Consider the following 2,500-nt stretch of genomic DNA (forward strand, 5'->3'; position numbering starts at 1 on the left):
CACCAGAAAAGTTAGCGTCTAGCAGCGATTATCACATGTATATGTCTATGTCGATGTTAACCTAACTATCGAGATTCTAAGTAACATGGAGACAAACCTTTGTTCGGTACTCCACGTAGATCATAAACCATTGAATATAGCAACGACTCAATTAAATCGGTTGACAAATGTAAACGCTAAAGAGCTTTTTATCCAGAAACACCACAGCTCCAACATTTACTTGCGTTTGTTTACAGTCCATTCTTTACCTCCCGGTTAGCAGCAACGTTCTGAAGCAGTCAATGTTTGTCTATGTGTCTATGCCCTTCTCCATGTTTGTTTATCTGCTCATTCATTTTATTTCCGGTTCCGCAGCAGTCAGCAGCAGACTTTTACTAAATTAAAACCTGTGAGAAACAGACTTTTACACTAACAAAAGAAATAATAATACCTGTGTTAACGCGCGATAAAATAATTGTCAGCGTTAATTCATTGATGAGTAAACGCGATAATAACGCGTTAACTTGCCCAGCCCTAGAAAATATATGATGCTGGAAAATATATGATGCTGGAAAATATATGATGCTGGAAAATATATGATGCTGGAAAATATATGAGGCTGTATGTGATTCTGTGTGTGTGTGTGTGTGTAGTTCTCCTGCAGGTATGATTGAGGGCACTCCTCAGCTTCATGTGAACGCCTGGAGGGTCTCATCAGCCTGCAGTAGTCCTGTCAACATCCCCATCATAGACCCCTGTGAGATGAACCAGCAGAACGGTGAGTGAGTGTGTGTGTGTGTGTGTGTGTGTGTGTGTGTGTGTGTGTGTGTGTGTGTATGCATGTGAGTGTGTTCGTGTGTGTGTGTGTGGGTGCATGTGAGTGTGTTCATGTGTGTGTGTGTGTGTGTGTGTGTGTGTGTGTGTGTTCATATGTGTGTGTGTGTGTGTGTGTGTGTGTTCATGTGTGAGTGTGTGTGTGTTCATGTGTGTGTGTGTTCATGTGTGTGTGTGTGTGTGTGTTCATATGTGTGTGTGTGTGTGTGTGTGTGTGTGTGTGTGTTTATGTGAGTGTGTTCATGTGTGTGTGTGTGTGTGCAGTGTTCTACTCCTCCGTGTGTGACGTGATGACGGAGGCCCTGTTCTCCCCGTGCCACGCTCATGTGAGCCCCAGCGTGTTCCACCAGCGGTGCCGCTACCAGGCCTGTCGCTGTGGCAACGCCTGCCTGTGCTCCGCCCTGGCACACTACGCCTACGTCTGCTCCCAACACAACATCACTGTTAACTTCAGAGCACACGTGTCAGAGTGTGGTGAGTACTACACACACACACACACACACACACACACACACACACACACACACACACACACACACACACACACACACACTACGCCTACGTCTGCTCCCAACACAACATCACTGTTAACTTCAGAGCACACGTGTCTGAGTGTGGTGAGTACTACACACACACACACACACACACACACACACACACACACACACACACTACGCCTACGTCTGCGCCCAGCACAACATCAGTGTTAACTTCAGAGCACACGTATCTGAGTGTGGTGAGTACCACACACACACACACACACACACACACACACTACGCCTACGTCTGCTCCCAGCACAACATCAGTGTTAACTTCAGAGCACACGTGTCTGAGTGTGGTGAGTACCACACACACACACACACACACACACACACACACACACACACACACACACACACTACGCCTACGTCTGCTCCCAGCACAACATCAGTGTTAACTTCAGAGCACACGTGTCTGAGTGTGGTGAGTACCACACACACACACACACACACACACACACACACACACACACACACACACACACACACACACACACACACACACACACACATACACACACACACACACACACACACACACACACACACACATTCACACACACACATACACACACACACACACACACACACACACACACACACACACACACATACACACACACACACACACACACACACACACATTCACACACACTCAAACACACGTACGTCTATGACTGGTCCCACACTCTGTGTGTGTGTGTGTGTGTGTGTGTGTGTGTGTGTGTTTGCAGGCGTGATGTGTCTGGGGGGGATGTCGTACCAGTCGTGCACGTCGTCGTGTGGTCGTACGTGTGAGTCCGTGAGCAGGGCGGAGGTGTGTAACGGAGACTGTGCCGAGGGCTGCAGCTGTGGCCAGGGGAGCCTCTACGACAGCGTGCGCCAACGCTGCGTCCAACAGTCAGTCACCTTCATCATCATCTTCATCACCTCTAGTCCCTCTCTAGTCTCTCTCTCATTTAAAACAGCGTCCGCCAACGCTGCGTCCAACAGTCAGTTACCTTCATCATCACCTTCATCATCACCTTCATCATCTCTAGTCCCTCTCTAGTCCCTCTGTAGTCCCTCTCTAGTCCCTCTCTAGTCCCTCTCTAGTCCCTCTCTAGTCCCTCTCTAGTCCCTCTGTAGTCCCTCTGTAGTCCCTCTC

The 2,500-nt window shown here is 48.4% G+C and overlaps 1 protein-coding gene across 1 annotated transcript in view; it reads left to right on the forward strand.

Annotated features, from left to right (window-relative positions):
* Nucleotides 1-2,500, forward strand: part of otogl (otogelin-like) — a gene marked incomplete at both ends in the record, with an annotated part of 73,985 nt that overhangs the window by 23,212 nt on the left and 48,273 nt on the right. Inside the window, 3 exon segments of the mRNA XM_080847632.1 lie at nucleotides 633-757; nucleotides 1,078-1,287; nucleotides 2,088-2,253. Of these exon segments, the coding sequence (XP_080703758.1) occupies nucleotides 633-757; nucleotides 1,078-1,287; nucleotides 2,088-2,253 (501 nt within the window).

Source organism: Sprattus sprattus, assembly GCF_963457725.1.
Source record: "Sprattus sprattus genome assembly, chromosome: 11".
In the NCBI taxonomy this organism is placed as follows: Eukaryota; Metazoa; Chordata; class Actinopteri; order Clupeiformes; family Clupeidae; genus Sprattus; species Sprattus sprattus.